Raw genomic sequence first — 20,488 nt, forward strand, 5'->3', positions numbered from 1 at the left:
AAGACGATCCGGGCTCCAATTGGGTCGGGTTCGCGTCTCACCTGAGCTGCTGGCGGGACGATGGTCCTGGAAGTTTGGAAGCATCATTACACCTGGGTTCTGTTAGTAAAATAGATTTATAGAAAATGGTTTTCAGCTGTTTATGTAAAAATGCAGTATTAGAATCTGCAGCATCAGACAAATCAGATGGGAAATTAATTATTTTCCCCTCTGAGTTTGATTTTACATCTTTTACTTGCAAAAAACTGGAAGTTTACAAAAAGTTGAAAACCTGCAGAATAAAAAAAAATCTGAATTGAACTGATTATTCTTCAATCAGCACAACTAAGATTATGACTCATAAACCAATAGTACGGAAGAGGATCAGGGCCATTTGGAAAAAATAATTCATTCTTGTTTTTCTCAGAAGTTTGACTTTAATCTCAAAATTCTGACTTTTTCTTCTTTTATCTCTTGAGAAAGAAGTTGTGTTTTTTCAGTGGCCCTAGTCGTCTTCCGTATATCGAGTTCATTCGAGTTGAAATGATTTAAAATCATCATTTGAATCATCAAGCTCTTTGTACTCATTGCAGTTGAGAATCTGAATTTGGGTTCTGTGAACTTTTAGCGCCTTTATCTGCTTCTATGCGGAATATCTTGGATTATTATATTTTTTTTAATCCTGCAGTTTTCAGAGCTTTTCCCGTTTTGCCTCAGCAGCTGTTCGGTTGTAAACCGAGCCGGAGGAAGGAACAGTTCACCTAACGCCCAGCTGAGCAGCTCCAGCTCTGCATCATTAATGCTCATCTATCATTCATGCTGGTCTCAGTAAAACGCACACCTGTAACGGTACATCCACCATCCGCCCCCCGCGGCCTGGCAGCGGCCTGGCAGGTTCACCCCGCTCCCATCCTCATGACGGACCCAGCCGAGAAGTTTCCTGCAGGAGAAGCGTCCCGGATGAGCGGCTCCGGTGCCGCCGCTCCCCCCACGGCGCTCCTCAGCGGGCTGTGGCACTGCGGGTCCGTCCGGAGGAACAGCCGCCTGCTGCCCGGCTCTGTGCCGCCTGGACTCCGGAGCAGAGCCCCGCTCAGGCTGCCGTCCCTGGCGGCCAAAGCGCCCCGCAGGCGGAGCGGCCTGGCCCGCCTCAGGTAAAATCACCCGAACGATCAAAACTCTGAGCCAAACCTCACCTTATGCTGCAGTTTATTGAATTAAATTAACATTTACTGCTAAATGCATAACAAAGATGACATTATATAATGTTGAAATACAACATTACTGCTATAAATTAATCTAAAACGTAACAAAGAAATAAGCAAATTGTAAGAAATTGTTTGATTTTTAAAGTTTGCAGGAAGTAATTATCAGAGTTGGGAAGTAACTAGTTACATTTACTCAGTTACATTTATTTGAATAAGTAAATTTAAATACAATTAATTCAAGAACACCTTACTCATCTATATCTAATAAATTACACTAAGTACAGAGTTAAATATCTTTGAATAAATTAGATAAACCTTACTTAGTTCATCTAAACCATGTTACATTAATCAAAGTGTGTGGGTGTGTGTGTGTGTGTGTGTGTGTGTGTGTGTGTGTGTGTGTGTGTGTGTGTGTGTGTGGGTGGGTGGGTGTTTGTGTGTGTTGGGGGTTGTAGTCTGAAAAACGTTAATGATCTCTTCTTTAAATTATGTGTACAACATTTAAATGTTAATCAACTGAGCTTTTATATTTCAGACACTAAATTTGAACAAATCAGAAATTAAATGACATTTCCGTCACAAAATTGATGCAACATTTAATTAGTTTATTGAATTATTTTTGCTCCAGAACAGGGTCTAAGGTGATCTGTTAAGATGTGATGAATCACCTCCACTCTCCTGCTTGCATCACTTTTCATTTCTAGTAAAAGCATCTGTCAGATCCCAGGCTGGCTGAAATTACACTCCGATTGTTTCCTCCCGGCCGTGTCCCAGTTTGACGGCTTTATGTGAACCGGTCCCGCCGCCGCCGGACGGGTCAGGTACCGGTGACCCGTAATTCTCAGTGGGGGGAAACTGATCCGCACCTTTAATTGAGAGAAACCCGAGTGACACGGGGGTCAAGTACTGCGGTTAAGCTAGCCGACGTTAGCTGCACTTAAAGATTAGCGCATACATGGTGCATTCAATCAATCAATCAATCAATCAATCAATCAATCAATCACATTTTATTTGTATAGCACATTTCAGCAGCAAGGCATTTCAAAGTGCTTTACATCATATCAAACACAGAAACACAAAGCAACATAGAATCAATAATCAAAACACAACATTAATTCAAGTTCCATCAATAAATTAGTAATTGATTACGTTTCAAATACAATCCTAAACAGGTGGGTTTTTAGTGGAGTTTGCATCCATAAAAGTTAACCTGTTACACTCCTACTGTGTTATATGGAACAAAATACCTGCTGCTGTTTTTATTCCCACTCAGGCTCACAATATATTATATGGGTGATTCTCACGAACACGGTCCAACTCGTAGCAAAAATTAAAAAACATTATATACACACAAAAACACTCACTCTTTATAAAATGGATACTAATTTTACCTTTCACTGTAAAATTATAATCTATATGCACATTTTCTAGGTATTTTTAAACATTTTATTCTAACTTTGAGCAAATAAATTCATTACCGTAACACAATTTCCATGAAGAAATTAGAAACCACAAAACCTTTTTTTTCACATTTTTTGGACACCAAGGACTTCAGTGTGCACAAAGAGACAGATATAAACAAAAATAGGCCTTTTTAGCAAAATGTTTTATTTTACTGCAAAAAATAATTTCATCACCGTAACAGCGATGCAAATTTCAAAGTTAATTTTGATTGTGATTTTGTATCAAATCATTACACTGAAAAAACAATTTAACCATAGTATAAAGGGTCTGGCACATTTCATCAAGGGGTTAAAATATAAAAGTAATTCATATAACTAATCTAAATAAATCCTCATAAAGTTAACATAGCGGTAATGAAAAAACATATGTCGGTAATGAATAGCAATGTTTCGGTAGTGAACCCTTCATAACTATATTAATATTGAACTACACAAACAATAAAATACCCTAGTAAAACATACATTTGCAAATTTTATTTAAGTTTATTAAGTCGACATTCACAAACTGAACAGAAAAATAGTCCCATATTTGCGTCACAGTACTTACAGTAACAGCTATAAGGACTAGGAAGTGAATCGGAAGTGTCTTGCTGATGAACAGGTAGGCAGTGGTTCAGAAATAGTACAAACTGAAGTAATATTTATTTAAAATAAATGGGCAACATTACAATAGTGCTATAGTGCACTGTTTAAAATTGTTCATATTTGTGAATCTGTTAGAAGCGAAACAAATTCACAAAAGACAATGGGAAACAATGAGTTTGATTTAGGGTAAATGCAAAAGCAAACAAGGCACAGGGAGATGATAGGTCATCAGAAGAAAGACACAGAGAGAAAAAAGATATCGAACTATATTCAAAATAACAGGAGACACAACTGGGAAATGACTGAATTCATGTATTTTTTCAACTTTGTGCTAGCAACTTTCTAGTGATACAACACTGTGTGAAAAAGAGGAATACAAAACCCCACTCAGATAAACAGGAAACAATGCTAGTACACAAGAAATCACATATTTCATAAGTTTTTAAAAAAAAAATCCTTCTCATTAACACTGGTAAATGACAATGTAAGAGGGCCATTGTAGATAGGAAAAAAGAGTAAATTTCTGCCAAAAAATGTAATTTTATTTTCAAATGTCAGAATCTTTCTGAGTTTTGAGTTCAAGAAGTCAAACAATTTACTACAAAAACCCACAAAATTTTGAGATTAAAATCAGAAATTTTTGAGAAACAAATGTGGAACATTTTGTTCCACATCCAAAAGTTACAAATTTACTTGTATATTCTACAAAATTTTTGATTTTTTAGTGGAAATTTTTTCCATCCTTTGTTTCTATCTACAGCTGCCTTAATATGCCAATGTAGCTAATAATTCATTGGACTTTCTTTTTGAACTTTGCCTAGATTTCTGACACCACACAAAAGTGTCTTGAAGAGGTAGGCAGTGGTTCAGGAATAATTTCTTTGATGTCATCCAAATAATACCACACCTTCTCACCAGCAGATCTTATTGATGGGATGTAGAAGCGGTTGTCTCCCGCACAGCTCATTGTATCAACCTCATACTGACCACTGGCAATCTGGATTAATGAAGCAAAAAAACATTTATCAACTGTGTTTTTCAAAGACAATTTGATTATTACATGATCATTACCTCCACATTACATGTTAACAATCTGAATCCAATACTTGCACACCTGACTTCCCATTCTCCACTCAGTCTTAAACCTACCTGTGTTACTGTGCAAGTATAGAGGTCTCCGTTATAGTCCACAAGGACCCATGCTCCTACTTTGATGGTCTCTTCAGATTCCCTTTGAGTGAAAACAAACTCCTTTGGGGAGAAGCAGTCACAAGAGTGACTACAGAAGCACGAGACCTCTCAAAATCTAATATTTCCTGGGTCAGTAGCAACAACCTGTGGAGACATTATGTTTAGTTTTATCTGCAAAAACATGAAAAGGTCAGGTCTGTATTACATTTTTTGTAATTTTTCACACCCTAACTCTTGATTCCGCCCTCTTCTGTTCACTTCCTTTTGCGCTTCATATTAGCTGATATCAATTACCATAAATTAGCATAAAAATTTAACCTAAAAAATGTAAAGTGTAATAAACTATAACAAACAACATTACAGTGTAAATAACCTATACATTTATCTATTTATTATTGAAAAATGACACTGTTCATCACCGTAATCTTGTTTCTCATTACCGCAACAGGCCTCAGATTACGCGGTAATGAAAGTTACGCATTACGGTAATGAATGACATCCACATGAGCTAGCTTAAAATTCTAGCATGTCGTGATGACTCAGTTAAACTTTTCTCACAAACAGTGTGAAATCCCTAACTTCTTCTATACAAAAAAGTGTCTTATTAATAACTTTTTAAGAACATGAGGTATTATACATTACGGTAATGATCACCTATAGTGTAAAAATAGGCATATGGAAGGAGAAGCTTAACAGTTATCATGATCAAAAGATGTCAAACAATCTTACCTTGTAGCCATCTTTTGTCTTCTCTTCTTTGTGGTGCATCATGGGTCAGAATAACTTTATTTTAAAAAATGCTGTGAATATTACAGGACTTTGAACAAGGTGTAACGGTAATGAGAGTTGCACCTCCGGACACTCACTTTTATTAAAATATTCTGAATTACTTAACAGAAAATTATTATATATTATCATATTTTATTAATTTATGTATATTTAAACAAATTTATGATATTTTTTATAAATCTGCTTGATTATTTATCATGATAAATTGAGGCGAAAGCATTTTTTCCCCCTTAGGACGCATTACGGTAATGAATTTGTGACTCCAAAAACAGTTAAAAAACATTAAAAGACTTATTTTAGTAACTAACAATGATCTGTGCCAAATATTAGAAATAATGACTGTCCAAATAAAAGTGTATTATTTTGAGTTTTTTATGAGTATGCCCCTAAAATCTTCTAAGACATTCAATAGGTTGGGTTCGTGAGAATCACCCATATATTCCTTTATTTAACCAGGTAAACCCCGTTGAGATCTAGATCTCATTTTCAAGAGGGACCTGGATCGTTTTAAACAATCACACAGTTTAAAACGATGTAAACGCATTTTAATGGGCTTCTGGCACCAGGCTCCGTTCCCCTCTTTCACAGAATTTACGGTATTACGGTAGTAGAGGAGTATTTGGCCTTTCAGGTTAAAATAATGAATGAATGAATGAATGAAAAATGAGACATAATTGTCAGAAGGGTAATAACCAGATGGTCCAAAATATAAAATATGTGTAAATTTTGGTACACTGAAGAAAAAAAACAAACTTAAACTAAACTCAGAGTGGATTCCATGTTTTTGTGTCTCCAGCCTGAGCGAGCCGTCCCTCCTCTCCCCGGGTCAGGACCTCCAGGTGGATGGATGTTCTGGGTCTCGTCTCTCCAGCTGTTTACAGCTGCGGCCTCCACCTCCTCCAACCTTCAGCAAACCCCCGGCCCTGCTGCCCTGCAGGAACTGCGACCAGCAGCACGACCAGCAGCTCCAGAGCTGCGGCCGACCGGCCTACATCCACTTCTCCCGGGCCATTCGGCCCGCTGCCCGGCCCGCTCCGGTGAGGCGGCACTCACACAACCCAGATGTGAGAGCGGAGATGCTGCAGGGTGACTTCCGGCGCCGCAACTCCTCTTCCTGCCAGGGAGAGACTCTGTTTGTGGTGGGGAAGCCGTGTTTCCAGGGCTGCGGCCCGCGACCCCCTGCGGCCGCCGGGCCTGCGGGTCGAGCTCAGCTCCACGTCTTTCTGCCCAGCGAGGCCGAACCGGAGGCGGACAGGGAATCCGTGGATGAAGGCTTCATGGATGAACTGGACTGCAGGATTACAGCTCTGAAGCTGCAGCACACCCTCACCAACAACTCCTAGAAAAAATTAATTTCTACCTTGATCTGACTACAGTGCTCCAACCAGTTTGTGAACCTTGACCTCTGACCCTACCAGGAGTCTGACCAGAAGAGTTTCCTCATAAGACGTCAGAGCTTATATGGAGGGATTATTTTATTTTTTATGGTGTAAAAACCCATTGGATGAATATTTCTAACAACTGTCAGTGGCGCAAAAAGTGGGTATAAGTTCGATATGCTATGTGGGCGCTGCAGTAGAGGGGGCGCCAAACAACGGCGTAAAAATGATTTCTAGTCTGCATTTTCTGTATTTGACAGCTGTTTATGGCGTTATATAACAGAGTCACGCTGCAACACGCACCAGAAAGTACAAAGTTGCACCACTGTATGTTAGTCTTATACTGTATATTGTTATTATCATTAGTATTAGTGTTAATCTTGTTTTTTAACATATTATTTTTAACATTTTAAGAACTTTTTTGTGTGAACCTTCATATCCATTTTTCTGTTGCACTTTAATTTTCCCTTTGCTTAACAATAAAGGCTGTTTCTATTCTTCTATTCTAAACGTCTAAAACGTCAGAGAAGTGAACAATATTATAAGATTTTTGAACTAGAAACTCAACTAATAATTAATATCGGATCTTGTGCTCATCTTGTCAACGCTTGTCGATCACAAGATCACAAGATCATCTTGTGATCACATATTTAAATGAACCTTCAAAGTTGTGTGGAGAAAGAAAAGCTGAAATAAAAAAATACTTCCAAGTTTATAGTCATACTTTCAAAAACCCAGAGGAATCAGCTGCTGTGTTTAATGTGGGGCGATTTTTATTATTGACATTCAACAATATTAAACAATTACTTATTACTGACAGTAATAACACACATTTTTATACTAACACTAATATTTATAATCAGTGTTATAAGAACACAAATTTTACCAACAATATTTTTAAAATATGTAACTTTTTAAAAATATATATAATTTTTTATTTAACCAGGTGAAACATGGAGATCCAGATCTCATTGGACACCTGAGCTTCTCCAGCAACACGACAACCTGGTTACACTAAAGTAAAACAAATTACAAAGCAGTTTAAAAGCAATAATCGATTAATACAGTCACATTGTTTATTTAATAAAAGGCTCAAAATAATTTCAATGAATTACTTTCTGAAAAAGTTTAGTATTTTTATTTTAATACTTGTTTAATGCATTATCTTTATATGATCGTTGTATATGTTATGATTTGTTTATTACATAATGTTTTAGTGTGTTATCACACATATATATTTGTTTTATAATGAGAATTTAATGTAATGATAATAATGATCAAATAGTTAGCACTTTTCAAAAAAACATCTGAAAACACAAAACAGTCAAACAGCTGATCATGTTATTACCATAGGAAATAAGCACTAAATGTAAGCATTATTGGTGGCAAAATTTTATATAATTTATTTTTTTATCACCATTTAATAAATATCCAGCCTTTGCACCAACCGGCCTGTCCTTCCTTTTTTAATTCAGAAAACCCTGTTTCTGTGTTGGCGTGCCACTCACAATATGGCGGACAGACACGTTCCCCTACTGAGCTCCGTCTTCCGGGTCGAATGGAACGCGGTACAACGCTTCCTGCTGCTACCAGAAGTATCGTTGATACGGGGTCAGGTTCTGGGTTCAACTGGGTCCAGACTGGGACCAGTTCGTCTCCACCGAACATGGTTTGCTCCTGCGCTTTCCCGGGCTGCGCTAACAGAGCCAACTCCTGGTCGCCGTACAGGTTCCACCGCATTCCGCTGGCGGACCTCCACCTCCGGATGTTGTGGCTGTCGGTGCTGGGGATGGATGTCAACACGCCGCCAGCCGCGCTGAAGCATCTCCGCGTCTGCAGCGCTCACTTCACGGATGATGATTACATCGGGAAGAGGGAGAATAATAAAGGACAGCTGCACCTGAAGGAGCACGCGGTCCCATCCGCCCAGGTAAGACTCCACCTTTTCACTGGTCAATTTTACTTTTTTCATTTATTTAGTTTTGTTAGAAAAGTCATGTATAATGTACAAAACAATTCAGGGAAGTAAATCTGACAGAACTGTTTTATGAACAGAGCTCATTTTGTAAAAAAGAAAAGAAAAACAAACAAAAACAATTTCTATACATAATGTAGCATAAATAATACAGCATGATGTCGCTCAGAGAACAAAGCACAGAACTAGATTAAATAGATCTGCCCTAATGGATCAGACACACTGTCACAATAACAGATCTAGATTTTTTTTTCCAATATCGGGACAGATAGAGATATGGGATCGGTGCAACTCTGGAATAAGTTAATGCTGGGTTGCTGATGACGTATTACCGACGTCACGCAGTGCAGATGGGGGTCATTACCCTGTTACACCTTTTCCTCTCTTTCTTACTTGTTTGAAACTAGTTTTCATTTATGAGGGCAGAAAACTAAACCAAACTCATCCTGTGTTAAAAAATAATCAACTTTAATTAGGATAATTATGGTTTGAACATGACAAGTCCCTGTTTGATATCTGAAGTTTGGCTGTTATCAGTTATTATCAGTTATTAACACTACTGAATTGTCATTCGCTAGCAGCTGTAAATGTGAGTGAAGCTCAACAAACACACCTGCGTTCATGCTCTACTGCTCTCCCAGCTTCCTGCAGAGTCCCTGGCAGCCGATACTGACCCAGAGGTGAAAGGTCAAAGCGTCGACGACCCGCCTGCGTCCGTTCAGAAGCAAACCGTTACTCTGAAAAAACCGAGGACATCGAAGCCTCCAAAACCTCAGGTGAAGAATAAAGGTAAATAATTAGAACAGCTACTTTGTCAGTTTATTCTGACAGGAAGGCGGGTGACCAGATGTTTTTTAATAAATTGTCTTTTCATATTGACTTTTTATTTTGCTGGTACGTTTCCAGGAGCCCAGAATGTCCTGTTGATTCCTCGGGATCCCCGCTGTGACGTCATGAGGCGCTGGCAGCTTTCGGTTCGAGCTCGGCCGTCGTCAGACCCGGTTCGTTTGGTTTGCTTACAGATTTTTAATTTTGCCAAACTGCTGCACATTTTGTCAGGTTACATCCTCCAACTTTAAATGGAAACTATTATGCAAAATGAACTTTTTTAGTTTCTTCTGCTTCTAGAAGCAGACCAATCGCCAAAAAATCCCCCACCCAAAAACATCCTGCCATTTTCTGGCAACAATTTACTGCATTTTGGTGTCTGGAAATCAAGCCCTTTCAAAAACATCCCGATACGGCTAGTACAGTCGGCGGCACTGACCCTCACCTAGCAACTATGGTGGCCTACAGGAGCAAATGTGGAGCAAACACACGAACGACGCAAACTACTAAACACACCAACAGAAAAAAGCAAATCTTTAAAACAAAAAAGAATGCTGCAATCACAGCACATAGAAATAGAAACTAAAGGGAAAATATCACCAATAGCAAAAACAATAGCAAGTATGAAATGCCACAAAAAGGAAGTCCTCTTGGCCACTAGTGGGTAAATATGCTACTGTTTTATAATATTGTAAAAGATACCTTAAATGTACTCTGGACACCCCGTCTGTACCAAGAGTCTTGCATCGTGTGATTTAGTGGTCGACTCCCCCTGGTGGCCTGGAGGACTCTTGTTTTGTGGAATTTACACCTGCTGTTGTTTTGATATTAGTGACATTTTTCCTTTTGCTTCTGTTTTCTGTATTTGCAGCATTTTTTTCTTTGCACTGTGTTTTGCTGTTTTGCGATGCGCACAAGCGTCAATATTAGCTGCAAACACGTGAATGATGGGAACTCTAAAACACACAAATGGACACAAATAATAAATAAATGCAGAAGAAGAACGCTAAAAGCACTTAAACTGGAGGATATTTTAAATATACAATATAAAATATGACAACAAAAAACAAAAAAAACCCATATGCAACAAAAAACAGAAATAAAATGGATAATGATGTTGATAATAGTGCATGAGTTTTCCTTCTCAAAGACCAATACACTTTAAACTTCTAAAGGAAAACTAACACTAAAACTGAAAGATATTGTAAATGTTCAGAATAATTCAAAACAAAACTGATAAGTAAAAACCACACACAACCAAAACAACAAAAAATGGATTATGAAATCTCCGTAAACAAAATTGCCCTTCAAAAATAATGACCAGAAAGGAAATTCTGGAGTTCATTTTAATTTATTATGCAATTAATTGCTTAGTTCCTTATTGCAACAGTGTTATTGGCAGTAACCAGGCCTGTGTGTGGCTAGAGATGGTGAACTCAGGTGTGACAAACCACTTATTTCAACAGAGTGGAGGCAATCACTTTTTCACACAGAGCCATGTTTGGGATTTTATCCCTTAGTAATAAACACCTTAATGTAAAAACAGCATTTTGTGTTTAATTGTGTCCTCTGACTGAAGTTTACATCAGAAAGGGACAAACTTTTCAGACTGACTACAGGCCACCAGGTGGCGGTAATTCTCGTTTAAGTTGTTTTCCAACCTTTACCGTAAAAGGTAAAGAAGAAGAAGAAGAAGTGTCCAGCTGTTTTCACCGCTGTACGATGCCTGGTGGGAAAGACAGGTGTTTTGTTGTTGACTGCTTTGACCAGCATGTCTCCATGCACGTCCTCCCAGCCGAGGCCAACAGAACCAAGTGGCTCCGCTTCATCTTTGACGGAAAGGTCCCGTCCCCAGGCTCACTGCCCAAGAAGATCGTAGTTTGCGCGAATCACTTCACCACAGACTGTTTTGAAAACTACCGACAGTACACGGCAGGATTCGCATTAAGGCTAAGACTGAAGAAAGGCTCCGTTCCCACTATTCGCTTCAAATTTGAAGATGACGGAGATGTAAGTACAGCTTAACGCGTTCGGAGTGAACATTTAGCACAAGCTAACAATAAGCTGATGTGTCTCACAAATAACGTTTTACTTTATGAGCGTTAATTACCATTTAGAAACAGCTTCTGCCTGCCTGCCTGCTGGTAGTGAAGGAGGCTCCATTTGTTCTGCTGGGTTAAAAATGTGCCGCTGTCTTGCGCATCTCTTTGCAGTCATTTGCACGAGTAGGAAGGGGGAGTTGAAAACATTGAGTTGGGGGGCGTGGCCAGCAACAGCTTATTTGCATAAAAGTGACAGAACATTAAAACAGCTCATTCTGATTGGAGTTTAAAATAGAGAGAGACAGAATTGAGGAGGTGAGATCTACCTGAGTGTAAAAATCTAATGAGCATGTTGTATGTAGCTCATAGTCAACGCGTTCACATGGCGAGAAGCGCTGCAAACTACAAAACAAAAATAAATAAATACGCGCAAAAGGAAAACGCTTCAATCAGAAAATGAAAGCAACAAATGAAATGCTGCAAAAACAAGCTTAAAACGCTGCAAAACTGCTAAACAAAATAGAAGTCCTCCATACCACTAGGGGGAGTCTGGAGTAGGTACCTATGTTAATATGTGAAAATATATCTTAAAAACATCAAGAATAATTCCCCTTTCCTTCCTTTTTTCCTTCCTGACTGACTGACATACAGACATACAGACCATCTTTACTGAGAGTCTGGCTGCATCGATTTGGTGGTTGACTCCCCCTAGTGGTTTGGAGAACTTCCATTTTGTGGAGAAAGTTGGCAGTATTTCAGACTTGCTGTGTTTTTGCTATTTGCATCATTTTTTATGGAGCTTTTGTTTGCATTGATTTACTGTTTGTAGATTTTGGCTACTATTTTCTGTGATTGGATATTTTGTTTGCTGTGCATTTGTACCTGTCAGCCGTAGTATCATAGACGTATCCTAACCTGCTTAAAAGGAAGCATAATAAACCTGCTTTAGTGTATTTTCTGCAGTAGACCAACACAGAGTAGTGCTTCATGTTCTGTTTATTCCAGACCAGGGGAATCCAGCACCATTTTCAGAACGTCAACAGCCTTCCTTTTTGTTTTACCTATTTCTGAACCTCCATAAGCTGCAGCCAGTTAGTGTGTGTTTTAATCCCAGTGTGAAGGCAGCCGGTGTGTGTGAAGGCTTCAGAGGTTTGTTAGAGAAGATTAGAAATCCACAGGTGGAATTTATCAATCCTGCGCGCCACAAATCTGCCTGCAGTTTATTTAAATCACAGTGCGCAGCGTCTCCCTGAACACAGCAACATGGTGGCAGCATCATGCTGTGGGACAAGGAATCCAATCAAAGTTGATGGGAAGATGGATGGAGCTAAATCCAGAATAATCCTGGAAGAAAACCTTCTGGAGGCTCAGCTTTCAACAGGACAACCAGATATATTATGGGATGGTTTAGAGAGTAAAAGTAAATTATGAGTTAAAAAGAAAGTTTAAAAATTCCACATTTTTGTCCTCTCACTTCAACTAGGTTGTGTTGATCTGGAGTTTGTTGCAATGTGACAAAATGTGTAAATTTTTGATTATTGTCACCATCTATAATAACGGAGGAATGTTGAATTAATATGAATTACAACAATATTTAATATTTAGATGGTATTTTAATATCTCAACTATGAATTCATTGATTCCTATTTGGATTGTTTATCATTTTCTAATCAACAATAAAAATAAACATTTCCCTCGGCCTGTTATTTGTTTAAATAACGTAATTTGTGAAATACTGTGTATATACACTGGGAATCCTGGATGAAAGTGTTATGTTGTTTTATTGATTTTATTTTAAAACACAATGAAGCTGTCAGATTCATTAAGTTTCTAAAACCAAATATATAAAATACATAAACTAGAACATAGATTCCAGCAGTAAAACACATTAGGGGATAATTATTATTATTATTATTATTAATTAATAATAATTAAATATTATTTATTAATTAATACATAATTACTATTTAATTAAAACAATAATACCCCGTTTTCAATCATTTTTTTTGTTGTATATAATTATTGCTTATAACATTACAATTATTTTATACAGTGGTGTTATGATGTGAAGGTTGTGCACAAAATACACTTAGAAACCCGGTTGGCCAAAATGTATAATTATTAAATATAAATAGTATTTAGAAATATTCTGCTTTTTATTGTCTCAGTGGGGAAATTCAAGTGTAAACACAACAAAGTGACAGGAAAACAAAGCATGCAGGTTCACACAGTTAAACATAAAAAGACAGAATAAAGAATAAAACCGTATAGAAAGGGCAAAATTACAAATACTGTACAGTTATTAAAATTATATTCTGATCCAAAGGGATGTGCAACTGAGTAGAATAACAAATCTACAAAATGTGCTTGTGGATTTGAGCATTTTAAAAAAGCGAAAATAAAAATGGCAACAACAGAGATGTTACTGACATGAAGGATCTGCAGATCCAAATAAAAAATTATTAGAAAAAAACAACGTTTTCAGAAATTCAGGGTTGATGTTTTTTTCAGCTCTGACAGAAAATGAGTTTCCACATTTTTGTTTCTGAAAAGAAAAATTTCAAATATGATAATAAAATTCAACATGTGTTCAAATTCACAATTTCCAGAGTTGTTGTGAGAGCAAATAATATCCTAAAATTATGAGTATGTCATTTTAGTAGCAGGAAAAGTTTGGCTCAAAGTCAAGTGGATATGTCAACAAAAACATAAACGTGAAGTTGTTTCTAAGTTTTTTATTTTTTAAGTGCGAGAGTCAACAATACAGTTCCCTAGATACCTTTAATGTAAATGTTGTTTTGTTAGTTTGTCTTCAATTTGAACTCTCCAATAAAATGTATTTCTATGTACAACACTGTTTTTTATATAAAGTCGCAGGTGTATGTGTTTATTAATATTTTTTAAATTATCTGTTAGTTTAATGTGAGCGTGGGTAAAATTTGTGAATTCACCATAAGTCAAGTGATTCGATTTTATAATAACCTGCCGTGACGTCACGAACATGCTGGTTTTATTTGCTACCGCTTGGGGGCGGTAATGTGTAATTCCACAGCGTTACCAACCGACAATAAACGCCAAGAAGAATCCAAAAAGGCATTCTGCAAAAAGCCGTGTAGTTGGAATAAATGTGAAGCAGTTTTCCAGATTTACAACCGACCGGAGGAGAAAACGCTTCATCTCAGACAGTTTCTGGTGCAAACATGGCGGAAGCTGGAGACGGAGCCGAGCAGCAGGCCAGCTATCAGGTCCGGGTCAGCGGCGCGGTAAGCTACAGTCTGCACGCTGCGCTAGGCTGGAACAAGCTCAATCACAGCGGGCCCAGATACGCCCAGCGGGAGAAGGAGCGAGTCTGAGGGGGCAGAAACGGTTCATTGAGACCGAAGAGCCGAGATGCTGGTAGCTAACCGGACAGCAGGAATGAACTGAAAGGCTAGCTTGGCTTAGCAGGCGGTCGGTTAGCCACAGGTTCTGCTTTCTATTGAACGGTTTAGATGTTTAGCAACCATGGACGAAACAAAAAATGTGCATTTCAGAGAGTGAAAAACAAAGCAATCATGCTCAAACTGACCCTGCAGCCGCTGCAGCAAGACGCTAACAAATATCGCGAGATTGCAAAAGTGAAAAAGGAAAATAAAAACTCAGACAAATCAACACGACATAATTTATACTTTTGTTTATTTCATCTGCTACACAGCTTCTAATGTTTTGTTCATCCACGTTATCTTTAGCTCATTGATACTAGCTACGTGGTAAAGTTGTGTTTAAAGAGGGAGACATCGCGAGAGTTGCCTGGCCACAGGGGATTTTTGATTCATGAATGTGATTAGTTGTTTTATGACCACAAGTTTAAAGAAAACCAGCTATAAAACATTTTATATGCAAAGATGATGTAAGGTAATATTTTTTATTACTGAAGTGTGGATAGATGAGTGAGCATCAGATATTTACTCTTAAGTAGACATTTGAGGCATCAAAAAAGGTGAGTATAAATGGTTGAATATTTTGTAAAAAATAAGATTCAGTAACACTGAGATACGGTTTAATAGATTCTCAAAGTTTCATAAACTTTAGTAAGAATAATTGTCATGTTGTTACTGTTAACTAAATAACTGTTTCTCTCTTCAGGCGACGCAAGAAACAGACAGCGACTCCACGGACGCCGTATCAGAACCGGGAACGTCAAAGGACGCCGGAGATCAGAAGTCCGTTGACGAAGCTTCACCCGTTGTGTCCGACCACGGAGAGGACGGCAGCGGTGGTGAGAACGAGACGGCAAGTCAGGAGGCCAAAAACGACGAACTTAAAACTGACGAATCTTCTTCAGAGGCCGCTTCTCCTCGCGATGTGCTGAAAATGGTTTACGTTGACGAATCAGAGGAAAGCAAAGAAAAACCGGAGGAGGAAGAGGAGGAAACGACGGCGGGAGCAGACATCAGCGAGATGGACCCCACGACTTATCTGAAAGAGGACGAAAAACAGACAAACTATGAAATAGAAGAGGAAGATGAGAACAGGAAGGAGGAACAGGAGAACAGGGAGGAGGAACAGGAGAACAATAAGGAGGAAGAGGAGGAACAGGAAAACAGGAAAGAGGAAGAGGAGGAGCAGCAGAAAACGAGAGAGGAAGAGGAGGAGCAGAAGAACAGGGAGGAGGAAGAGAGCAGGATGGAGGCGGAGGAAGAGGACAGCAGGACATCAGAGGAGAAATCGTTGTTTGCTGCTAAGCTGAGCGCGTCTGCAGCCGACGACCTTGACGAGATGATGGACATCGGGACGGTGGACCAGATGGAGCAGGAAGCTCTGATGAAGGAGGAGGATGAGGAGCAGAACCGTTCACCTACAAACACAAACACAGGTACGCAGCGTAGTTTCACCTTTCAGTTTTGAGATGGCCAAAAAAAAAACCTCATCCATGCATCAAAACTTTATCAAAAAATGGGAATTTTTTTAGAAATGGCTGTTTCCATTCAGAAAACGTGTTTTCAAAATGTCAAATTGTGCAATTATGTGGTCATTGGAAAAGCAATCAATAACATTAAACATCGTAATCAACATATTATCAATATCAGTTGAAAATGCGCCTAATAAAATGTTCAACAATTTCACCAAACTCCGATCCAGAACCACAAAGCATTCTGGGAGATAATAACCGCTCAACATCTTGTGCGGCTTGCTAAGCTAGGATGGTGGCATCAACTAACTCTCTCTCTCTTTGGTTACCTAGCAACAAGCTGCTGAGCTACTTGCACAGCAGCAGTTTCAGATCTTACCGCTGTGCGTCATAACTGCTTAAAAATAAAAAACAGCGTGTGGTGAAAGGAGAAAATGAGATAAACGTCTCTAGAGGAAAATGAGGGTAAAATAGGAAAAGCTGCATCTCGATTTGGCAGTAATTCAGATATTTAAAACAAAAACTAGTTAATAATTATTGATATCGACTGAAATGAAACGTTTATATGGTGAGATGTTTCTCAGCTGTATCGTCCTGAGAAAACAACCTGGATGTAAATGGTCGACATGCTGAGCAACAATGATGTGACTGGATGAGCAGCATGAAGGTGGAAAAGCGTCACCGCTTTAATCCGTTTTCCTAAACGGTCCGGTCCGGTTCGGTCCGGTGGGGAGGCGGGAATGCGTAATCGACCAAAACAGCGAACTCCGCTCCGCCTACAAACCTCTGTCTCGGTTCGGTTTGAATGCATATGTGAAAGCCAAGTGGACCGGAGACCGCTCCAAAAGCAAGAAGTGGACTACAGCGCAGGGCATTCTGGGTAAATACAACCAAAACAAATGTTAGCCTAGTTCTAGCAGGAGAGACAGATCGTGGTCTTTATCCTCCAACCGCTAAAATTTGACGTCTCCATTTTTGTTTCCATTTGGTGTGAAAGGAAGTTGTACTCGGTGTCTTCAGAGGTTTTTGTGTTTCCTTCAGTGGGTCTTTGGACAGCGCCTCCACAGGCGAGGAGGAGAACAGGTTTCTCAGATGGGTTGGTTGGCTTGACACAAAATGGAACAAATGTTGCAGTTTTGTTTCCAAATCAAACCAAACCTACTGATCTACCCGGTGAGAAAACCTGACAGCCATCGATGTAATGGACAGTTTTTCTATAGAAAGACATTGATTTTGTAAGTGTGTTTTCAGACCTGATGGTTTGATAGACTCTGTTTGATTTGGGACCAAAACTGCAACATTTGTTACACTTTTCAGGTTTGCAGCAGTGGATTAATCTCTTTGTTTTTATTTCCCCTCGTAGTTTCCACCCTGGAAGATGGAAACTCCGCTGAGGAAGAGGAGGAGGGAGCCGACGTGAAACCGTCTGCTTCAGATTTGATGCAGTCGAGTTCGTCTCCGTCTCCGTCAGCGGGAAGCACAGGTAGTCGAGCCGACGGCAGCAAGCAGCTCCGCTTCAGCTGCAAGGAATGGATCTGATTTAACAAAAACTAAACGGCTCAGTGTTTGACTTTATGGGTCTGGAACAATAATCCAGCTTTAAAAACAAAAAACCTTTTCCAAAAATGTAATTTTCAAGCTCCAAAAATTAATCAATAAGTTATTTTGAGCTCTTAAAATGTTATGTTAAAATTTCTTTCGTACTTGACCCGTTTGTCTCCTCCTGTCTGCAGGCAGAGACAGCTCCTCCCCTGCTGCCGTGGTAAACGGGATGAAAGTGGTGAAGTTGTCCTTTCCCAGATCAGACCCTGTAAGTCGCTCCTCGGTTAAAAATATTTTTTTTCAAAGCTAAAACGTTCTTCCTTCTGGTCGTCGTTGAAGTGTTTTGAATTTTTTTTCTGAAGCAGGAGGGGCAGACAGAGACCGAAGACAGGAAGTCGTCTCCTTCGCCGCCTCTGGCCAAAGTGAAGGACGAGCCGGTGGACGAGGAATACGAACAGGCGCTGATTTCCTCCACGTCTACGGCCAGCATCAAGGACGAACCCGCCAAGGTGAGTTCACGCACAGCATGGTGGTTCATCAAAACAAAATAAAATTAACTAATGAAACCAGACCACAATCAGACTTCTGTGTAAACGGTTCGCGACCTGCATGCGCAGAATGTAGCCGTCACCCAGCAGCGTAAAGATGGCCGCCACGATGGATGGATGGAAGTTTTTCAGTAACGAGCTGAAAGTCTCGTCTCCAGATCAGAAGCAGATGAACGAAGCTGATATAAAGTCTGTGGAGTCGCCAAACTTTATATCGAAGACAAGTTGTTGTTTTTTTAGAATTGGCGTTTCAGTAAAGGAAATTTATTTTAAAAATATCAAATTGCTCAATTTTATGGTCAACTATTTGTAGAGACATTTGACTCTGAATTGAGGTTAAAGGTCACAGAGTGATGGAAGCCCTTATGAGAAGGAGAAGAAAATAGGCAGCTGTTGGAAGATGTTCTGAAATCCTGCAGGCCTAGTCAAAGTCACTGAACTAATCCAACCTTAACACAATGATTTAAAAACATTAACAGATGTTTGTTCTCTTTAAGTCGGTGAAAACTCTTCAGTAAAATCCTTCAGAGAAACATTTATCCAGATAAAACTAAATCGATCTTATAAAAAATAATAATGCAGGAAAAGGAAAAAAAAAAATCTTTCTCTTAATTAATATTGAAAAATAACACAATTCATCAGCTAATCATGAATTTAAGAAGACAGTCAGAGAAAACAAAAACCGACTGCTGTTTGTGCATTTTGCTGCTGCTTTGATCCAAAACAAATAATTCGGTTGACATCGCAGCCCAACGCCACGCTGCTCACAAGGAAGATGGCGTCTGGTATTTGTGAAGTTGTCTCCTCACGGGGCGGTTCCTCTGTCGACAGGACGACCTGCGGATCGGCTCGGTGTTCTCCGTGTCGCCGTCTGGAGAAACGCTGCCGTGCGTCAACCCGTCCTCCGTCCACATGTCCTGCTCCAACTGCAGGAAGAACCTGCTGAAAGGACAGACGGCGTTCCAGAGGAAGGGTTCGCCGGCGCTCTTCTGCTCCACTTCCTGCCTCTCCGCGTCGCTGCCCTCCTCCAAAGGAGCCACCAAGCCCTGCGTCTTCTGCCAAAAGTAACGACACCAGCATGCTACCGGGCCGGGCCAAAAATCTGATCTGCACTTTTCTAAAGAGAAATGACAGAAAATATTTTTAAAAAGTGTTTTTATCTCAATCTGTGGATTATATGACAGAGTATTAGGACCAGAATATGAGCATAGTCATAATATTAGCCGATTAAAGATGCAATTTAGCCAGAAAAACGTATTAAAATTAACCCTCCTGTTATGTTCGTTTCTAGGGTACAGCAAAAATGTTCGTGGGTCAATTTGACCCAGGGAGTGTTTAATCATGCAATAGTGTCAGAAACCAAAAAATTCCTCCAAAACATTTTTGTATCTGATTATTAACTCCAATACTAACCATTTCAATCAATATTTGTGCAATGATGTTTTATTATTTCTCAGAAATTAAGGATCAATGACGACAACCTGCTCATTTACTCATTTGGACATAAAAAATGGAATTTAGATTTTTAATGTCCAATGAAAAAAACCTAGACACAAAAAAACAATAATTTCCTTGAAGTTGACCTTTGGTAAATTATTTTATATTATACTTTTTTTTTTTTACCAAAGGGTGATCTTTATAATTGAACTTGAGACACACATACTGTTCTGGGTCAAATTGACCCGCTGATTAAAATCAAGATAAATGAGTCATGCAGAGAGTATTTATGTTTTTCTCCACTTCTGCTGAGTGTCCACTCAGTGTGGGTGGAGTTTGTCCACAGGAACAGAAAAGATTCCCGTCAAAGGTTGTGTGAACACCTGCTTTCTCGCAGTTTCCTAGTGAAGTAAAGAGAATAGTGAGAAAGTGGGCTTGTGTGTGTGTGGTTGCGTGTGTGCGTGTGCGAGTGTGTGTGTGGTGAAATATGGTTCATAACTGCAAGGAAACATATAGAATTGGACATTATAAAATCTTTTTTTGCACTTTAACCTGACTGCCGGGTCAAATTGACCCGAACAGTATCGATGTAAAAAGTAGACCTAGGGTTTGGTACAAATGTGTAAAATGAATA

General features: G+C 39.1%; 2 protein-coding genes across 6 annotated transcripts in view; both read left to right on the forward strand.

The window, feature by feature from the left end:
- The first annotated feature begins 425 nt into the window (after positions 1-425).
- On the forward strand, positions 426-7,301 carry LOC116730589 (uncharacterized). Its single transcript, XM_032579931.1, has 2 exons — positions 426-1,130; positions 6,009-7,301. The coding sequence occupies exons 1-2, from the start codon at positions 796-798 to the stop codon at positions 6,553-6,555; spliced, it is 882 nt and encodes a 293-aa protein (XP_032435822.1). The 5' UTR covers positions 426-795; the 3' UTR covers positions 6,556-7,301.
- A 482-nt stretch (positions 7,302-7,783) lies between these two features.
- The window catches only part of zmym4.1 (zinc finger MYM-type containing 4, tandem duplicate 1), a 28,258-nt gene continuing 15,553 nt past the window's right edge, over positions 7,784-20,488 (forward strand). Inside the window, exons 1-8 of one of the 5 annotated variants that reach the window (XM_032579922.1) lie at positions 7,784-8,521; positions 9,208-9,355; positions 9,473-9,567; positions 15,562-16,291; positions 17,691-17,810; positions 18,061-18,137; positions 18,232-18,378; positions 19,249-19,481. In XM_032579922.1, the coding sequence (XP_032435813.1) occupies positions 8,150-8,521; positions 9,208-9,355; positions 9,473-9,567; positions 15,562-16,291; positions 17,691-17,810; positions 18,061-18,137; positions 18,232-18,378; positions 19,249-19,481 (1,922 nt within the window). In that variant the 5' untranslated portion in view covers positions 7,784-8,149. Of the gene's footprint in view, positions 8,522-8,646; positions 9,356-9,472; positions 9,568-10,952; positions 11,405-14,508; positions 14,700-15,561; positions 16,292-17,690; positions 17,811-18,060; positions 18,138-18,231; positions 18,379-19,248; positions 19,482-20,488 lie in introns of those variants that run through there. The other 4 variants (XM_032579923.1, XM_032579927.1, XM_032579925.1 and 1 more) reach the window with 4 other exon arrangements.

Source organism: Xiphophorus hellerii, chromosome 13 (genome assembly GCF_003331165.1).
Source record: "Xiphophorus hellerii strain 12219 chromosome 13, Xiphophorus_hellerii-4.1, whole genome shotgun sequence".
Taxonomy (NCBI): domain Eukaryota; kingdom Metazoa; phylum Chordata; class Actinopteri; order Cyprinodontiformes; family Poeciliidae; genus Xiphophorus; species Xiphophorus hellerii.

Excerpts from the sequence above, each read along its gene's own strand:
- LOC116730589 (XM_032579931.1), top strand. The coding sequence starts at position 796 with ATGCTGGTCTCAGTAAAACGCACACCTGTAACGGTACATCCACCATCC. Across the intron at positions 1,131-6,008 it reads AGCGGCCTGGCCCGCCTCAG|CCTGAGCGAGCCGTCCCTCC; the intron begins GTAAAATCACCC and ends TTGTGTCTCCAG.